General features: G+C 38.2%; 1 protein-coding gene across 1 annotated transcript in view; it reads left to right on the plus strand.

Moving 5' to 3' along the window:
* The window catches only part of PCCA (propionyl-CoA carboxylase subunit alpha), a 393,662-nt gene that overhangs the window by 173,677 nt on the left and 201,580 nt on the right, over positions 1-18,405 (plus strand). The window contains exons 13-16 of the mRNA XM_054012780.1: positions 8,621-8,764; positions 10,297-10,371; positions 16,090-16,158; positions 17,190-17,265. Coding sequence (XP_053868755.1) covers positions 8,621-8,764; positions 10,297-10,371; positions 16,090-16,158; positions 17,190-17,265 — 364 coding nt within the window. The remainder of the gene's footprint in view (positions 1-8,620; positions 8,765-10,296; positions 10,372-16,089; positions 16,159-17,189; positions 17,266-18,405) is intronic.

An 18,405-nucleotide genomic window follows, 5' to 3' on the forward strand; every position in this document is an offset into this window, starting at 1 on the left:
GAGGGAATTGCTAGGTTGCATGGAACTGAGTTTAGGGCAATGGCACTGGATACTGACACCACTCTCCACAGGCAGTGGTGATTTTTAGCCGATATCACACTTCTGACTGGACTGTGGTGGAGTCTCAAAACAGCTTCTGGCTTGCAGCATAGCTGGACCCCAACCAGTCGTATGTCCCCTATCCTCCACCACCATTATCATCACCTCATCTTCACTGCTCTTGTCAGGGACCTGTGACTTGGGCTCCTTGGTAGCGTGGTGGTGGAGATCTCCGTTAAGTGTGGCATGCACCTCTTTTTGTAAAAGTGGCAGGTCTGCGATTCATCACTGGATTGACTGTTGGGCTCCCTGGTCTTGTGACATGCCTGCTGCAGTTCATTTGTTTTTATGCAGCACTGCTGCTGACCCTATGGTACTTCTTGTGCATCCCCGTGCAATTTTGTAGTTGTCCACATTTCTATGGCTGTTCCATTGCTATGCCTGTACAGTCTCTTCTCCCCACAGGTCCAGGAGCTCTAATATCTCCTGTGTACTCTAGGCCAGAGTGCGTCTGGAGTGCATAGCCGGCATGGTCAGCGGGGCAGTTGCACACTACAATGGAGAGCTGCTACATGGACACTCTGAAAAAGACATTTCAAAAATTCACAGGGTTTTAAAAGGCAGGGGTGGGGCTTCTGGTCTCTCTGACCCCAGGGCAGAGGACTTCACAATTGTGACCAGAGCAGTCAATGTTGGGTATTGTGGGAAAGCTGCTGGAGAACTGCTAGGGTAAATATAGGTAATGTAGTGTCTATATTTGCGCTGCATTGACCTCAGTGTGTTGACCATGGCTCAGCACCACTCAGGGAGCTGGTATTACTACGTGGGTGCAATGGAGAGCTATCATCACGGGGAGACAAATTGAAGCATAGGCCTGGTCTACCCTACCAAGTAGGTCGACAGAAAGTAGCTTCCACTGATGTAACTCGCCTACTACACTGATTTAGTAACTCCACCTCTGCGAGAGGCTTACTGCTTAAGTCAGTGTAATTAGGTCGATGCAGTGTCAGTTTAGACATTGTGTTGCTTACATCACTATTGCTGCCTTTTAGAAGCTGTCCCACAATGCCCTGACACTGTCCATTAAATCAGTGCAAGCACCCTGGTTAGTATGCGCACCACCGACACAAGGAGTGTAGTGTGGAGAGGGGCGGGGAGGGGGAAATAAATCCAAGACCACCATGTACAAAAAAAATATTATTCGTGAAATAATCACAATCTTTCCATTATTTGAGGAAAAAAGATATATTGGTTTCTGTTGTCAGATGCTACCGGTGTGGTGCTTCTGCTTTCTCCTGTTGATATCACTCGGCTGCGTGCACGTGTTCCCTCTATGTGCTGCCCCAGCTCTGCGCAGATAGCTGACACAGCAAACCCGACGAGAACCCCCAATAACCACAGAGTCTAGTAAGGTACAAAGGCACCTCGGCCAGGTTTATTGCGATCTCAGACACAATTGCAGTTCCCCGCAGATTACTTAGTCTACGGGGCATACTACGAGAAAGTGCCTCTTGGCAAGGACCTGGCTTAGTGGCGGGACTTTCCACTGCCCCCGTGGCCGGACAAAGACACCACCCCAGGGATACATTTTTATACACGGGTACAAACAAGTTACACATCACTCCTGACGTATTAAGGTGCAACCCCTTCACGTAGTAAGGTGCCGCCTCGCACCTTGTACATGTTGGTTCGATCAAAACAACTCTATCCATCATTTTACCCTTTTGCCCCTGTCATTGGGATGGGTCGGCCTGTTCCATGTTATCTGTGGACTGTTCCAGTATAGTGTTTGTTCTGATATCTGGTGTCCAGTACCTTTTAGGTATGTCTCTTTTTGCAGCATCAGCCCTTTCCTTGCCAGCTTCTGTGAGCAGGGCCTGCCTCTGGCTCACAGCTTAACTTTGCTTTATTTTAGCAAAGTCTTGACCATTACTTTAGTTCAGGCCTTAGGCCTCATACCAGGCCTCAGATACCAAGGTTTATCTCTCAGGGCCTCCTCTTACTACATTCCCCCACTTTTTGTCTTTTTACGGGGAGGATGTTTACCCATCGTCCCGGAAAAGCATAATGCATGGACTAAAGATAACCCAGTGGGCTAAACACTGTTATGTGGTTACCTCATTTTACCATCCATACATCCATGCCTCATCTGTCTTTTTAGTCTGCACATTTCCACGTACGACTGATAGGCAGATTTTATTATCCAATTATTTTTTAGTCCCTTATGGTGGGCCTGGGAATGTTAGGCCCGGGACCATGACTGAGGAATGTAGTATTATGATTGAGCCTTAGAGGCACTCCCAAATAATTAATATATATGAATTATATGGATATGGCATATATATTTGTAGTGTGTATGGGCGTATATGTATAGTATGTATGTGTACATATGACACCACCTTATATCCAAGCATAACTATGTTTTTCCAGTTTGGTGTTGTACTCTGGTCCTTTTAGTTTGGTAACACCGGTAGAAACACACTCCTGTTAGGGCAATTCCAGTTATCACCTGTCTCATCATTAGTAGTAGTAGGCTGAGTGTTTTGAAATATTGGGATAGGGATTGTGATAGTGTGTCCCACAGTGCTATGTATATAAGAAGTAAAACAGAAATTTGGAGTAGTGACACTACCACTGAGGCCTTTATATATAAATATATTATAATTAATTACTTCCCAGTACTGTCCATTCATGTTATAGGTTACCCTTACTGCTAGTTGTCACCCTCTGGTTAGTTTCACTGGGCAGGAAATAGAAGTGGCTAGCTTCTCTGTTCCATTGATTGCACGGCTCTGCGATACACCAGTAGTTGACATAGATCCAGTTGTTTCTTATGGATGCTGTCTTCCAGATAACCTACTGAATGGACAGTAACCAATTTATCAAATAGTGCTGTGTCAGGATGTAGTATTGGTACCCAGACACTGAACAAGATTGTTTTGAATAACATGTGCCTCAGTTAGGATGCAGCAACAGAGGGTCCTGTGGCACCTTTGAGACTAACAGAAGTACTGGGAGCATAAGCTTTCATGGGTAAGAACCTCACTTCTTCAGATGCAAGGGATAGGATGCAGTTAGGATGCAGTGTCACTGTCCCAAATTATGACTGGTACTAACAGGCAATTTGTTTACCCAATTTGTAGATACTATGTAACTTTTTGTTTGTTTACCACTTTGTTTTTTCTTCGCCTTCACGTTGTTTGCTGTCATTCGTTTGTTGATTTTTACCTGTGTGTTGGTTAAACAGTTTAGCAAGGTTATGCACATTGTACATGTTGTACAGCAATAATACAATACAGCAATAATACAGCAGTACAATGATAATACAGTAGTACAGCAATAATACAGTTGTTTTTACATAGTAACCAAGTTGAAATTAAATGATGGATTATCCTGGTCCAGCTAGTGTTTTTTAGCTGATTGTTAACTTAATTGTCCATATATGGGTAGATAGAGGTGTATTTAACCAGTCTCTTATTTATAAAGCACTTCATTTTTCTGTTCTTGATGCTTGGGGGTTTCTTCACTGTATACTGAAATCATCTGGTGTCTTCAGGGTGTGATATTTTTTGGTGTCTTTGGTCTGTGGGATGCAACTTAAACAGCTAGTTAGTTAACATAATAAAGGATTTTTGTTTGTTTTTTGTTTTTGTTTTCAGTAACTCAAACTTAATACACAGTTTAACTTAGTTTGTTCTTATTACATTGTAAACAATGTAATAGGGACCAAGCCTTTTATAACACAAGCTATACTTTTGCAATTGTTGTATAGACATTCATTTTCATTTGAAGTGCATTACTAATATTTTTATATGAAATTCTATTTATAACTATACAAAGTAAGGCAAAAAAAAAAATAAAAATAAAAAGGGTTAAACATTTGAATAACCAAATTATTTCCTTATTTAAAACTTGTAACATAAATTGGTAAAAAAATATAGTACTATTTGCTAAATGTATTGTATTAATTTGGTAACAAGGAATTTTGCATTACTTTATATTTAACATTATTTTAAAACTCTGCTATATGGAAAAAAGAAAAGCCCATGTTTCAAATATTAGTGAGTGGTTAGGATTAGAAGCAGAGTGTGCATTTCTGTTGCTTGGCAACCATATCTTCAAGAAAGTTAGGAATAATTCCAGCTGTTGCATTCCTGAAGGGTTAAAATACTTAATTTACTGGATTTATTTAAAGTAAAGTTTTTACCTTGTTTTCTTTTTGTTTCTTGTTTTATTCTGTTTTCAATTGCTTTATCTTTTGGAGGTTTCTGTAAAAACTATAACTTTTACCTTTTAAAACAAAGAGAGAGAGCAGAATTGAGGAGAGGCTGGGGGAAAGGGGAGGGTGAACAGCAACCTAGGAAGGTAGCGAGACCTGAGCCAAGAGAGATTAACTCTATTAAGATATTTGAAAGTACAGGCAGCAGCAGCAAGTTTAGCAAACTAAGAAAGCATATAAAGGACAAAACTTAACCGGTATGTAAAAATATTTGAGAAAGAAGGCTCTATTTTCAGATATGAGCGCGGAGTGTGGTTTCGTGGGTCAAAGCAGTTGGGAACCTGCACAGTTAGGAACCACGCCCCTGTTTTTTATCCTGGCTTTGAGAGGAGAATGGGGGTAGTTACCTGCTCTTGTAAAACCTGAATTTGTTCCCCTAATGTCTGTTGCTTTTGTGTGCTTGCCAGATGGATGGTGGGAGTGCCCTTTTTTGCTGCAGTTAACTGGTTTTGGGCAACTCCATGTGTTAATGCATCAATTCTAGGTGTTAACCCACTTAATTTTGTTTTTTTACTTTGAAATGCTTTTTTATTTACTCCCCTGCGATCGAGTCGCAGCTCCTGTCTCCTAATGTGCTCTGTGAACTGTTCCATATTTTCCTTCATCTGATTTACCAATTCTGCGAAAGTATTATGTGCTACTCTTTCCTTCTGTGCACTTACTTGTTCCGTTCTGACAGGCACCAGTCTAGGTCTCAGTTTAAATTTAACTGGAACCTGGCTTTTATCATAAGGTAGTGGTTGCAATGCAGTGGACCCTGTTTCATCTTTTAATTTTACTAGGACCACATTTTTCCACTTCTGTCCCCATTCTTCAGGCACAGGGTAGCTACCTGAAGCCTGCTGTTTACTACCAATATTTATAACAGGGGACGGCACTTTTTGCTTCTGCAGGTTTTCTACAGCTGTTTCCAATTTTTTATTTTCCTGCTTTACTTGCTCGAGCATATCATGAGTTTGGACCGCCTGTTGCTCTGCTAACAGAGCTTGGGCTTTCCAATGCTCGACTGCCCGGGTTACTTCTTCTACTTCGCCTGTTTTTTCTGTTACTTGTTTGGCCAGCATGCCAACATGCTGTCTGAGCCATCTCACTGCCAGAGACAGGAGTTGCAAAATTCTTGCTTTTTTACGGCTGCGTGCATGTGTTCCCTCTATGTGCTGCCCCAGCTCTGCGCAGATAGCTGACACAGCAAACCCGATGAGAACCCCAATAACCACAGAGTCTAGTAAGGTACAAAGGCACCTCGGCCAGGTTTATTGCGATCTCGGACACAATTGCAGTTCCCCGCAGATTATTTAGTCTACGGGGCATACTACGAGAAAGTGCCTCTTGGCAAGGACCCAGCTCAGTGGCGGGACTTTCCACTGCTCCCGTGGCTGGACAAAGACACCACCCCAGGGATACATTTTTATACACGGGTACAAACAAGTTACACATCACTCCTGACGTATTAAGGTACAACCCCTTCATGTAGTAAGGTGCCACCTCGCACCTTGTACATGTTGGTTCGATCAAAACAACTCTATCCATCGTTTTACCCTTTTGCCCCTGTCATTGGGATGGGTCGGCCTGTTCCATGTTATCTGTGGAATGTTCCAGTAGAGTGTTTGTTCTGATATCTGGTGTCCAGTACCTTTTAGGTATGTCTCTTTCTGCAGCATCAGCCCTTTCCTTGCCAGCTTCTGTGAGCAGGGCCTGCCTCTGGCTCACAGCTTAACTTTGCTTTATGTTAGCAAAGTCTTGACCATTACTTTAGTTCAGGCCTTAGGCCTCATACCAGGCCTCTGATACCAAGGTTTATCTCTCAGGGCCTCCTCTTACTACAGTTTCCTTTTAGGGGGCCAATTCTACAGTCTTTATCCCTCAGAAAGATCTATGGGATTAGACTCTTGGGTTCAGATCCTGTACATGAGCTCTATGTGTGTGGATCCTTGCATCCTCGTGGAGTGTGTTGCAGGATCAGGGCCATAGTTTGAATAGGATAGAACAGTTTTACTCTTTTGGACTATAGGCTTCATGCTCTGCATATTGCTAAAATATTCAAAAAATGAATTGCAAAGAAAAAAAAAATGAAGGTTTCTTAGCTGACTGTTTCATGCCACTGAGATATTTAATTAAAAAATTCAATTTAAAATATTCAGCTCGTTTCCACCCCATTTTATGGATTATATTTTGGAGATTTAACAATGCGAGTGTTAACAAAATGTGTGACTAGAAATTACTAATAAAATAGTGTCTAGAGTAGTTCCAATGGAATATGTATATAAAAAAGCTTGCTTGCCATATTTTCTTAATACCATTTTCTTCAAATACAAAGGGAGTCTTTTGAAGCAACAAGATAATATTGACTAAGTCAAAGAGTCTTATTGTAGAGTAGATTAAATAAATGTTTGTGAGTCTTAAGAAACAAACAACAAAAATATTTCTCTTTCCAGAAACATTCCATCCTATTTTGATCATCAACAATAAAGCTGAAAACCACAATGACGCTATTGTGCCTGGAATGCCAAGTGTAATCCAAGAAAAATGATGAGGCTAAATAATAAAAATGTCTTCTTTAGAGAAATGTTACATTTTTTCCCCCAGTATTAAAATTCTGAAAATGTTCTAAAGTTAAAGGTAATTTTTTAATTAAAATCCTAACTGTGAGAACAAGTTTCTTGACCAAATAATTGATATATAAGTAACTTTCTATTAAAACTTTGTTTTAATAAAAAATTAAGTGCTGCAGTGTAACACCGCGAGGTGGCTGCTGAATTGTTTCCCAAAAACTCCAAATAGGTTTATTAAGCGTGACATAGTAGAGAGTATCATGTGCTAGGTAAAATCAAGATTGAATCCCAAAGGTATGTTCTTAAACTGCATAATCAGATCCCCATTTCAATACCATGTTTATACTTCAAAGAATAGGTGCTTATTTCAGTGATGATTTGTCATTAAAATTATGTCAAAATGTCTTAAAATGTTGTTGAAACTATAAAAACACTCACAACACACACAGGGCTAATTATGGGTGCCATCTGTTTATTTTTATAAAGCAATTTTTTTTTTAAAGACCAGTGCATCTTCTTGCTCTGATAAACCACAAGATTATTATAATGATTAACTGTTTTCCTTCAATTAGTGTACTTGAAGTAAGGAAGACAACTAGTTTGTTCATTGACCTTTTCCTGTGTCATAAAATGTATATAATATGACATCTCATTGTGAAGTGCATTTTCTTAAGATATTTGACCCCTAGAACAAAAACATTTTGTAATAAAAATGGCAGTTCTGTCATAGTTTTTACTTGGGACGTTCTAATGCTCTCATTGTGTGTATCACATGCTAATATAGTATGTGTCTTTGTTTGTGTCTACATAGTAGGACCATAACCCATCTTCTTTGGGTGCTTTCATTTCACAACTTTTCCACAATCGTTAGAGATTGCTGTAAGTTAATAAACATTTTCAGTTTACAACCACATAAAAAACCACGTGTGTGTGCGTGCGCGTAAGTTTGCACACGCACCCAGTCCGACCCAGCTTTAGTGTGAATGATGGGTATTCCCATGACAGCATCATCCAAAGCCGTTAGCAGCAATTTGCTGAGAGAGCAGAGTGACTCGACTGGTCCAGCCCAGCTATTGTGCCTGCTAAGCACTACACAGATAAGTCTGGAGGGAAAAAAACTGAAGGATCCATCTGCTCATTTCTGCTACACTGCGCTGATGTAAGATTACGCTAATCTGGTTGCTTGTCAGGACAGGTTAGTGAAAGCAGGCGAATGGGTGAGATTTAGGGTAGACTAGCTCTATGGAAAATCGTAAGCTGCTCCTGTACATGCCATGTTAAGTGTAGCAGAATGGGTTGATTATCAGCTACTTTGAGGATTTCAGTTAAAATACATTACATTGCTAGATTAAAAATGAGTCCTCCTCCTTTATACTTCCAAACAAACAAGAAACTAACACATCTGCAACAAATACCATTATGTTGTAAAAAATAAAACATACTTCCATATTTTTTTGTAGTTTTGCTTTTACTCCTTGTGCTTAGTTATTGTATTTACAAATTGCTTATTTATTTTATTTAGGTTTTTTTCAAAAGAAGATGGTTACTGTTGTGTGTATGGGATTCTTGTTTGTTTTTTCTTTTGGTTTTGCTTGTCTCTTCAGTTTGGTTTGGTGAAGAAAGCCCAGAGTTGGAAATTAACCCTTTTCCCATTTTTGGCTGGTGATATCGTTGTTTATCTGTATTTGTTTATGATAGGGTTTTTTGGTTGTTTTTGTTACCTACTGACTGTCAGTTCTTGACCTTGCAGGTTGAACATCCCATCACAGAATGCATTACTGGCCTGGACCTAGTCCAAGAAATGATCCGTGTTGCTAAGGGTTACCCTCTCAGGCACAAACAAGCTGATATTCCCATCAACGGCTGGGCGGTTGAATGTCGAGTTTATGCTGAGGTAAAATAAGTGGTAAGGGGTGGGAGGCTGTATGTGGAGCACTAATACCCAGGTGTAGATAGGCACCAAGGTGAAGTCAAGGTTTATAATTTGAGATTTGTGATTTACTGTATGTAACACAACTGATTAAAAAAAGTTTTATGTGGATTTTTATGTTGTAATTCAAAAGAATAGCCTGAGACCAAAATTATTGCCACATAGGTTCTTCTAAAAATGTATCTCCTGCAAGTAGCCAATAATAATTTCAAAGGAAGTTCACGGCATATTTTCAGCCTAAATTTAATATGATGATTGGGCTGTATTTCATTTTCTTCTGAATTATTAACCAGTACTTCAGGTTGGCTCACCTCCACATTTTTCTTAAACCTTTTGAATTAAATATTTGGCTAAAATTTTGTAAGTTGCCAAACTTTTAATGGTACTGAGGCATTTGTTAATAGTTCAGGAAGGATGTTTGCTCTTCTGTAGCTACATTTGCTTTATATGGCCAATTTGGAAAGTGAATTTCAAAACCATAAGTGCACAGTTACATTATGACTCTTCATAGTAACAGCAAAAAAAAAAAAAAAAAAAATCCTGAATTAAAAAAATTCTCTTTTTAAGCACGACTGAGACTGCTATTGTAAGTTAATGTGTTATTAGCATTGTTTTTGATATTTGGAAATTTAGACTTGTCTATTGAATGAATGATATTCAGCGGTCTTCATTTTGTTTTAAGAATGTTAATACTCTAGGCAATCTTTACCAAAAAATAAAATAAAATCAGCATCTTGGTATGTTTTTTCCCATTTGACTATTGATGCTTTTATTGCCCAAGACATCTTAATTTCTCTTGTCCCCCTTTCTTTATTTTTCATGACACAGTAGTTTGTTGCTTGTTCTGCTCATTCCAGGATGTATATGACTATTTGGATGAAGAATAAATGTATTTGTGATTTGAATGATACGAAGTGTGCATTGAGTATTAGTATGGCTTTAGTAAGGTGGTTGGTATTCAGAATTTTTGCTCAACCATCTATGAATATTAAAGGAGTTTGAACAACAGAATCCTGTTTCACCGTGTCTATGTTGTTCTGTTCACCACAGAATTTGCTGTACTGATAAGTTTGTAAGTAGTTTTATGTGCGAGATTTTTAAAGGCACAAAGGACCCAATTCACATGGAAAGTCAAAGGGAGTTCAGCTCCTAACTACCAATTTTGCCTTTGAAAAACTTCTTTTATGTCATCCCTCCCTCCCGCCCTGCCCCAAAATACCAAAGCTTGAAGATGGCTGAGGAGTTGATACTATAAAGACTGGGAAGAAATACTCTTTTCTGCTTTAATAATTGCATTTCAGAAAGATGAGGTTTTAATAAATGTTCCAATTCTTCAGTGGAAAAAGGGAAAATGGCCCAACAATAAGTAATTCCGGAAACAGAATGTTAATCAAAATAGAAGTGGTAGAAGCTGTTAATTTTGCAACTACTTAACCTTGTTTCCTGTATGTAATGTCTCTAAATTAATGCTTTCTCATGTTTTACCTTCATTTCAGGATCCCTACAAATCTTTCGGTCTGCCATCTATTGGTAGATTGTCTCAATACCAAGAACCACTACATGTGTCCAATGTAAGTGACCTGGGCTCTGATTTTTGTAGGTGCTGAGAACTTCAGATCTTCACAGGTGCTTAGTCCCTCTGACAATCAGGCCCTTAGTTTCTATCATTTGTTAAAGGTGGTTAATACTATTATTTGTGCTAATTTAAGATAAGATAAAAAATACAGTACTAACCAAATTGGACTATAAAGCTATAAAGTTTTGTTCTGTTTAATCCTTTCAAACAAGCCTCAAATAAAAATATGCTGTAGAGCAAATAGCATAATCAGATGTTGAATTAACTCTTTAACTGAAAAGGACTGAATACTCCAAAGAGAAGCTGGACTGCTATTCAAATTCGCAGCCTTTAAAAAGCAAATGCCGTTTGTTACAATTGAAGAAAAGTGATTATTAAACATAGTCTAACTATGCAGAGTGGCTGCTTAACAGTTTTTTGCTCCAATAAAAGAACAGGGACATCTCCTTTTTGTATAATCAAAGTAATAAGTAATAAATCCACTGTGTCAGCTGGTGGAAGGACAAGACTATACCATCTGTGAATATGATTATTCAGTGTGATTACTTGCATGGAAAATAGTGAAAGATTACAGGAGGAATCCTAAATTTGGAGATGTTATTGGATATATGATTTATTTCACTTCTTAAATTGTTTTTGCCCATATGCTTTCTAAAGGGACCTGACCCTTTCTGGGCTTCAAGGCTTCATGCTGTGTTCAAAGCCTGAAAGCAGAAGAAAAAATTGTAAAGATTTAACAGGCATTATGTAACGTTAAATAGAAGATAAGAAAACATACATCATGGGATGTATCTAAACATTTTTTTTAATGAAACAAAGAGTGTATTTAATAAGAATTTATAATGATTACTCTAGTGGTTGTTAGACATTTTTACCATGTTGTAATAGCTAACAGGATGTCAAACATTTTGCCCTTGCAAGTTTTTGCAATTTGCAATTTTCCAAACGTGAGACCTGTTGAAAGTACAAGTGATAATGGACAAACTATACCCCCTACAGTCTTTGTCCCACCAAATCTTTCTTCAATTAATGTTGCAGCAGGAGTTTTATGTAATAACATTTGCGCTTGTGAGCCATCCATAGAAAGAAAAAACAATTAAAATGCCTTAAATGTTCTGCTTACTGCTGTTATTTGCTTGTGTGAATGTTGCATGTCAGCTAAATGGACCACGGAACAGATAAAGTGATTGGGTGCAGGAGAGTGCACACCAAGCTTTGTCTATCATTATTGCTGGGAGCAATCAAATTGATGCCAGCAGGACAGTAGACGCGTTGACAGCTGTAATTATGTATCTCCATGGTGATCACTTTTGGCCTGTCATGGAGGCCCACAAGTCCCCTCCCTTGCAAGCATTTAATCAGATTGGGCTGTCACTTGTCAGGTAGACAGGGCGGGCTGGGAGTTGTGCTTAGGGGGAGAGGTGAATTGAAAATGAAGGGTGGGAGACGGCTGATAGCTTCACGTGGCCCATCGTGGTACTGAAGAAAGAAATTTTAATTATGCTGGAGGCTTCAGAGAAATGGTTTGAGGATCTCATACAGAGTAGCTGGGCTGTTTTCTTTCTGTTTACTCTCGTTGTCTTATTAAAAAAAAGCTGTTCTATTTTTATTTAGCAAACCATATTTTTGGTCTGTTCCTCTGTAGCAGCAGAAAATGTGCAGTACTGGAGATTAATTTGTCTTCTGAGGATGTCACATAATTAAGAATAAAATTGATTTGACTGAAGAATTTGGATATTATATTGAAGCTATTGGTGCTTCACCATTTCTTTTATAAATTCCTGTTTTCAAAAGATAATAAGTTGTCTGTAAAAAATTTGCTCTGAGCTAAAATTTGGCATAGAAGGTCTCAGTCATGGCATCTTACAAATGTGATTTTAAATTAGTTTGGTTGTTTTTCAAATTAAAGGAGGTACGGGTGTGTGGATGGGTGGGTTGATAGGGGAAGTAGAAAAGCGACTAGGAAAGTTAGGAAGACGCGGCATTGGGGAAATGTTTTTCCTATGCTCTAAGAATTCTATACTGGGTTTGAGATTGTAATAACTTTTAAATGTACCAGCTGCTAGTTCAGAGTATGATTTTTAGGGCTAGTGAGTATTCGATTTTTAAAAAAAGCTTAAAATGAGGTAACTACAAAGAAATAAGTATCATCAAGATTGTGACAGTAGAAACTTATTACTCTTGCATGTTGTAACAAACTGACTGTACTGCAGTTGCCATTAAGATTTGAAGAGCTCCAAAGCCATTCTTCGCTAATGTGATCAACAATCCATTCTTTAAGGGTGCTGATGTTGACATAGTCGGTGGGAGTGAGCTTCCCAGCTCAAGTCAACAGAGTTGGGCTAATGGGGCTTATGCTAGAGCTCTCAAAATAGCTGTGAAGACAGCACATTGAAGTTGGGGCTGGAGCTTGGGCTCTGAAGTCTGAGGAGGGTGGAGTAGGTCTGTCTGTCTCTTAGACCCCAGTATTGCAGTGAACTGTGTATGGGTGGAACTCTGGGTGCATAAGTTAGTAGGACTTCATGCTGGCAAAGTGGTGTGCCAGTGCACTGTTCATTGCAGGATTGGAGCCAGAGGTTATGAGGAGAGTCTGAGGGAACTGGGCTTATTTAGTCTGCAGAAGAGAAGAGTGAGGGGGGATTTGATAGCAGCCTTCAACTACCTGAAGTGGGGGTTCCAAAGGGGATGGAGCTAGACTGTTCTCATGGTGGCAGATGACAGAACAAGAAGCAATGGTCTCAAGTTGCAGTGGAGGAGGTCTAGGTTGGATATTGGGAAAATATCCTACTATTTCACTAGGAGGGTGGTGAAGCACTGGAATGGGTTACCTAGGGAGGTGGTGGAATCTCCATCATTAGAGGTTTTTAAGGCCCAGTTTGACACAGCCCTGGCTGGGATGATTTAGTTGGGGTTGGACTAGATGACCTCCTGAGGTCTCTTCCAATCCTAATCTTCTATGATTCTATGTTTTTCCTAGAGCACCTAACATTATAATATAGTAATATACAATCGCACCACTATACTACACCACTGGAACTGTTTGGGCTATGAAAGGATCTTGACTTGTATAATCCCTGGAGTATTTTTTTTAAATACTGAGAAAAGGAAAAACATTAAGTAAAAGTAATGCTAATAAGTATTACAATAAGTATTACTATTAGCTATCAAGATAAACACACTAGAGCAAGGATCTTTAAAATAAAGGTTTCTGTTATATCCAGTTTTGCACACTATAGTTTACAGGATCACCTATTGTTATCAGCCCCCGATATACCTAAGCACAACAGAGAATTGAAAATGGTAAAATTATTTCCTTTCTGCTATCAGTTTGTCATTTTTATATAGCTTTTCTCTGTTTATTTTATGAAGAATAAATTTTAGAAGGAATGAAAGCTTTTATTATATACAAACTGGCCCCAGGTACTTTTTTTCATAATTTTATGAAATTATAAAGCAAATTTTCAAGAACCTTTTTTTAGTTCCTTGTTTTTCAGTATATTTGAATTTTTAAATTAAATTAGTGTGGATATATCCAAGTACATTACGTATAAGTTTGTGTATACAGTATATACAGTGGAAGCATTGTTTAGTGCACTAAGCATGTAATGGGGAGCCAGGAAGTTCTGATTTCTAATCCTGGTTCTTCCACTAACAGCCGATCGCTGAACTTCTTTTGGCCAAAATCAGCACTGGCATAAACAGTGCCTACTCCTATTTACAGTTGCATCTGCTTATTTCACATCTGAATTTGGCCTTTCTTTATATGTTTTCTCATTGTAAAATTGGGATGATAATATTTGTATACCTCCCAGAGATGTTGTGAGGATTAATTACTTTACATTTGTTTGTTGCTTTGGACATGAAAAGTGCTATATAAATGCCATGTATTATTAGAATATGTACACAGGTATGCTACATGTTATATATGTGTATGTATTGTGCCGTACAAGAAGCAATATGCTGCCTCTAGGGAACAGTCTTGACTGGCAGTGGGATGGACTAGATATCTTACTAGTTCTTTCTTATCTCTGTGCATGGATGTATTCATTCATGTATGTATGTACCTGTACAGAGAGGAAGGATGCCTTAATAGTTATAAGAATGGGAATCAGGAAATCTGAATTTCCTGCTACATATTTCCTTTGAGACCTTGCCCTTCCTCATCATCTGTAAAATGGGGATGATAATGCCATTTACCTCACAGTTCTGTTGTAGGGCTAACTAATTGTTTATAAAGCATCTTGATTTCTTATAATGAAGGTGCTGTTGAACTGCAAATACAAATATATTACGTGTATATTAATAAATATTCAATTAAAGTGTTTAAAAAAGAAAATGATCATTAAACCCATGTTAGGATGTAGTTGTCATTGAAGAAAGAGAATAAAGCTGCTGGGATATCTTTTAGGTTATTTGGATAATAAAGTCATCATCCTGTTCTCATGTGGATTCTTTAGACAAGAGGTTCTACATGTGGTCCCTTGGTAATTGCTTAAATTAAAATATTAAAGGCCTAACAGCCGTTGTGTTGACCTTTTTTTGCCTTGCTGCAATCAGATGAGCTGCTGTTTATTAGAAAGATTCCTTCCCACAGGTGGAGATTTAAGTGAGTTTCTAGGTCCCACTTGCCACCCCCTTTACAATGTAAAATATCAAAGCCCTGGTGGTTTCAGCAACTTCAATTGGATTCCTCTGTCCTTAAGATCACTGGGATGCATTTATCAGTCTTGAATTACTTTGATTAAAAAAACACTAAAGTGCTTTAGATTCCAGAGTTCAACAGCAACAATTTAATAAATATTTATTTCCCAGAAATTGCTCATTTTAAAAGTTTTATATGGCTAACCTCAATGTCTCACTGGTGAAATCAAACTGAGAGATGAAAACAAGAATCAGCAATATACTAACTGACTTGTTGGCTGGTTAACAGCAATCAGTTTCTTCAAAAGAAATTTTTGAACTTGTGCTATTTTTTCCCTATGAAAGTTGCGGAATCAGAGCTTTAATTGGGGCTGTGTCCTTACAAAGCAAAGCCATGGAAAAAGCTGTGTAAACATTAAACACCCAGGGGTACAGCAGCAACAGAAAAAAAAAATGTTTTACAGTCGAGAGGGTGAGGCAGAAAAGGAAAGTGTTACAGACATGAAAGCTACAAGACTAGTATTCCTATAGAGCTGATAAGCAGAGCTCCAAAGTTCCTGCTGAATGAGCCTTAGTTGTGTCCCCACTGGAGCCCTCAGAAGGGCTATAGTGGGACACAAGGGATGTGATTACATACATACTCAGAAAAGATGCAATTACAAGGGGCATCTTTCATGCCAGGTGTCAGTTGGTGAATAATTACAAGTGTATTTTATTGCAGTAATTAAGTCAGCATTGGTTGCATTGAGAGTTCAGATTTAGAGTTGTATAAACCACTATAAATTGATAGAGTGATCAAAACCCAAATCTGGTTGCTCTGGATTTTACAAGAAAAAAGTGACTTTGGCTAACAGTTTGCATTCATGTTTTTTTTTAAGAGGAGAGTAATTCATAGGTATTTTTCCCACAAGGGGGAAGTGGGAGGGGATTTTCTAGCCCTTGGTGAAAAGAATATTTTATCTTCTCATGAAACTTGTTAGGTTTAAAAGTATGAGATGTATGTCCTCTGAGGTCAAAACTTGGTTTTTGTTCCACTGTGAAATTATATTTGCTCCTTTTTTATTTTTTGAAGGTACGTGTTGACAGTGGCATACAAGAAGGAAGTGATATTAGCATTTATTATGATCCCATGATCTCAAAAGTGAGTTGATATTTTTTTAACGTTTTAATATATGAAATACTAGTTTTAGGTACAAAATTTTTAAATGAGAGATTTTTTAGTAATGAGCCAATATTTCAAAGCTGCTGGATGTGATGTGCATAAAGGAAACATGAGAGAAAAGAGGCTATATTGAAAATGAAGCTTAATCTGGAAGAAAATTTACAAATATGTCTGATCTCACATGGTGTCAAGTATCAGGGGGTAGCCGTGTTAGTCTGTATCTAAGGTGCCACCAGACTCCTTGTTGTTTCTGTAAAGACTAACAGATTTATTTGGGCATAAGCTTTCATGGGTAAAAACCTATACATCTGAAGAAGTGAGGTTTTTACCCACGAAAGCTTATGCCCAAATAAATCTGTTAGTCTTTAAGGTGCCACCAGACTCCTTGTTGTTCCTGATCTCACAGAAATTAATTCACCCTTTTACTTGTTTTTTATTGTTCTTGTTATGTTTTCTGATTCCTAAAGGTATTTTAAACTACGGCCTGCAGTCTCACAGACTTATGCCATGTCAATCTAACTTTGTTTGATTTTTCTGTGAAATTAGAGGGCCGTAATTCCTGATAAAAAATGTTAAATAGGAGTTAAAGTTTGAGGGTACATTCCAGTTATTTAAGGGTAAAATTGCTACAAGGACTTTATAGTTAGTGTTTTAAAACGCCAAGAATTAAACTTACAAGAAAACAAAATCTTAAGAAATACAAAATTTCACAGTCAGAGTTCCTGATGTTTAATCGAATTTTTTGTGTGACTCTAAGAAGAAGAGAGAGCCAGATATAGATATGCTTAACTCATATAAAGAAAAAAACCTGTATCTGGATGCCAGAGGGTTGAGAGGCCTCTCTCTTGTTTTGGGGAAGTGCTCCAGTAGACAGACAGTAATATGTGCAAAATGATTTCTGTAAATGGAATATCTAAACATATGATCTGTGAAGTTTTTTTAAAGAAAATTATTACATTTCAGAAGTTAAAACTGAATTTTTATAGCTGACTAAATACCTTTGTTTTTAGCTAATTACATATGGCTCTGATAGAGCTGAAGCATTGCAAAGAATGGAAGAGGCTCTGGACAATTATGTAATTCGAGGTAACTACGGAAATTTGGGTTCCTAGTGTGGTAGGCTGGCATCTATTTCAAGAAAACAGCTTGAAAATGTAGTAATTAGCAAATTGAGTAAAGTTCCTGCTTATTAAGTGCAAATTAAACCAAGAAAAGCTTGTGTTAATTAAGCTGAGAAGATACATCAAATCTAAAGAGACTTCATTTTTTTCCTGCAGCATTTTTGTTTAAAGTAATTAGTTAAATAATTTAATTAAATTACTTTCAAAAACTGATAAGAGCTCTCGCAAACTCATGGTAGATCCTGCATTTATTACCCTGTGAAATTCAAAGGCAACTATATTGTAATCATGCATAGTACTTTAGTAGATCTACTGTGTTCTTATAGTACCACAAACCTGTGTGTTGAGTTTTTTCATTCTAAAGGGTTGTGTTAGCACTGGGGGAATACCATGGCATACAAATTTGGACAATATTTAGAACCCGAGATGATGATGATAAACCTCTCTTTCAGCTCTCTTCCCAGGCCTACCTGTGAGAATCAGATGTTTTTCTTAAGCTCTTTATAGAACATGGATGAGTCTGCCATAATGAATCTTGACTCTTTCCCCCTTTAAGCTCCGGAGAAGGTCTTTGTTTTTCCTCTGAGTTCAAAGGAGAATACAGGGAGAAACAGTGTCTTGGGGGGAATTTTGTTCCACTCTCCAACCCCTGAAGGCCGCCAGAGAGAGAGAGGCTATGTGGGGGAGAGCCACCAGAATGATGGCTTAGGTTACCTTTTTGGGGATGTGGCTGAGAAAAGGAGTTAACGTGCACAATGTCCTTTTTAGTTCTTCGAGCAGTGTCCCTATGGACATCGGTGATGCCTATCTGTAAGTGGGCCAATAAAAAATATGACGTTCTGGTTATGGAGACAGAATTTCTTTTCTCCCATCCTTCCCCAACCTCATCGTCATCGACGTGGTAAACTCCTGGGGCTGTCCGTACCAAATGAGATCTACCCCTGTGATAGGGTTTGGAAGTGCTTGGAACTCTTCGGGAGGAAAGCCTATTCCTTGGCCATGCTGCAGTTTTGAATAGCAAATTATCGAGCCTTAATGACAAAATATGACTGTCAATTATTCAGAACTTAACAGCTTTATTGATCAGCTTCCAGAGTCGCAGAAT

Source organism: Malaclemys terrapin, chromosome 1, assembly GCF_027887155.1.
Source record: "Malaclemys terrapin pileata isolate rMalTer1 chromosome 1, rMalTer1.hap1, whole genome shotgun sequence".
NCBI classification, from domain to species: domain Eukaryota; kingdom Metazoa; phylum Chordata; order Testudines; family Emydidae; genus Malaclemys; species Malaclemys terrapin.